Source organism: Mus caroli, chromosome X (assembly GCF_900094665.2).
Source record: "Mus caroli chromosome X, CAROLI_EIJ_v1.1, whole genome shotgun sequence".
NCBI classification, from domain to species: Eukaryota; Metazoa; Chordata; class Mammalia; order Rodentia; family Muridae; genus Mus; species Mus caroli.
In genome coordinates this window covers 150,901,741-150,903,061 of record NC_034589.1, presented here as the reverse complement: position 1 = coordinate 150,903,061, position 1,321 = coordinate 150,901,741, and the positions used below count along the sequence as shown (strand labels likewise).

The window sequence follows — 1,321 nt, the reverse complement described above, 5'->3', positions numbered from 1 at the left end:
TTACAGTTGGATCTCATGGAGGCATTTCCTCAACTGAAGCTCCTTTCTCTGTGATAACTCCAGCTGTGTCAAGTTGACACAAAACTAGCCAGTACACTCTCGTTATAGGGGGCAGAACGGGACCATCAGTTACTGTACTATTACGTATTTATGTGCATAGTGCTTTTTTTGTTTCTCTGCAATGGGCACCTGAGGTATAATTTACTAAGAAGTGACTTGACTTGTTAACTTTATTTTCGGAGTACTGGGGTTAAATGTAGGGCTTTGTGCATGGTAGGTAAGTGTGCTACCACTGAGTTTTATTCCTAGCTCTGACTTGTTTCCATTCAATTTCGGCAAACGAGGATAACACATAAGCAGTGGTAATGACTAATCTGTTCTTGCTCCACTCCAATGATCTTTTAGACTTTGTACACTTGAACCTTGAAAAGTCATCCACTCTCTTTTCTAAGAGGAGGAACAGCCAGCGTTTGTCATCTTTATTTTTGTCTTCAAAAGAGGAGGAATAATCAGTTCTGAAACATAGTGAGTAGGCAGACATTAACAATTTGAATAAAATCCCTCTCTGTAAACTAGAGGGAAAAACCACTCGACCACTGCATACATGTAGGCTCCTGGGGGTACTTTTTGGTTAATTATACTGTGGAAATGTCAAGGTTTCATCTTGTAGCTTTGCCTCGTTTTTCCTGTTATGAAATGGGGGTTTCAGTATCATTTTTCTTTTTGTCTGTTTCAGATCACAGAACTGTGTGGTGCAAAGCGGGTTGGTTATTTTGGCCCAACACAGTTTTATGTTGCCCTGAAATTGATTGCTGCAGCACAGGCTGGCCTCCCTGTGAGAACAGAGAGTATTAAATGTGGTGAGTAGCTTACATTTATATGTTTTATTGTCTACAACAGGTTCCTTATCTGTGTGAATCTTTTTGGTATGTCTAAGGTGTGTTCTCTCAGCTTTTGTGGAATTTCTCCTAGCTTCCTCTTACCTTCAATGTTAAATAATATAAGGAAACTCACCAGGTAGCTTTAGTTGCTGTTTTCTTTTTCAGATGGGGAAAAAAATTCATAGTGACCTAGGATTAGATCCTTTCAGCTGGCAGTTAAGGTAGATCTTATTCTTTAGCAAGGTTATAGTGGGGCAGGAATTCTCCAGACTGTGGCAAAATAATACCATTCCATTTAATTTCCACTTCAGGTGCCAGTTAATATCACTTAAGACTCTGTTACGGATTAGGATGGACTAATGAAAGAGTGACATGGCCCTGACTGTCCTTTTCTCTCCTCCACTCCTATCTTTTCCTCTTATTTTTTTTAATTTTTTTTT

General features: G+C 39.2%; 1 protein-coding gene across 10 annotated transcripts in view; it reads left to right on the top strand.

The window, feature by feature from the left end:
* The window catches only part of Reps2 (RALBP1 associated Eps domain containing 2), a 229,181-nt gene that overhangs the window by 74,449 nt on the left and 153,411 nt on the right, over positions 1-1,321 (top strand). For 7 of the 10 annotated variants that reach the window (XM_029473672.1, XM_021152943.2, XM_029473675.1 and 4 more), the window contains exon 2: positions 737-860. In XM_029473672.1, coding sequence (XP_029329532.1) covers positions 737-860 — 124 coding nt within the window. The other 3 variants (XM_029473679.1, XM_029473677.1, XM_029473676.1) reach the window with 2 other exon arrangements.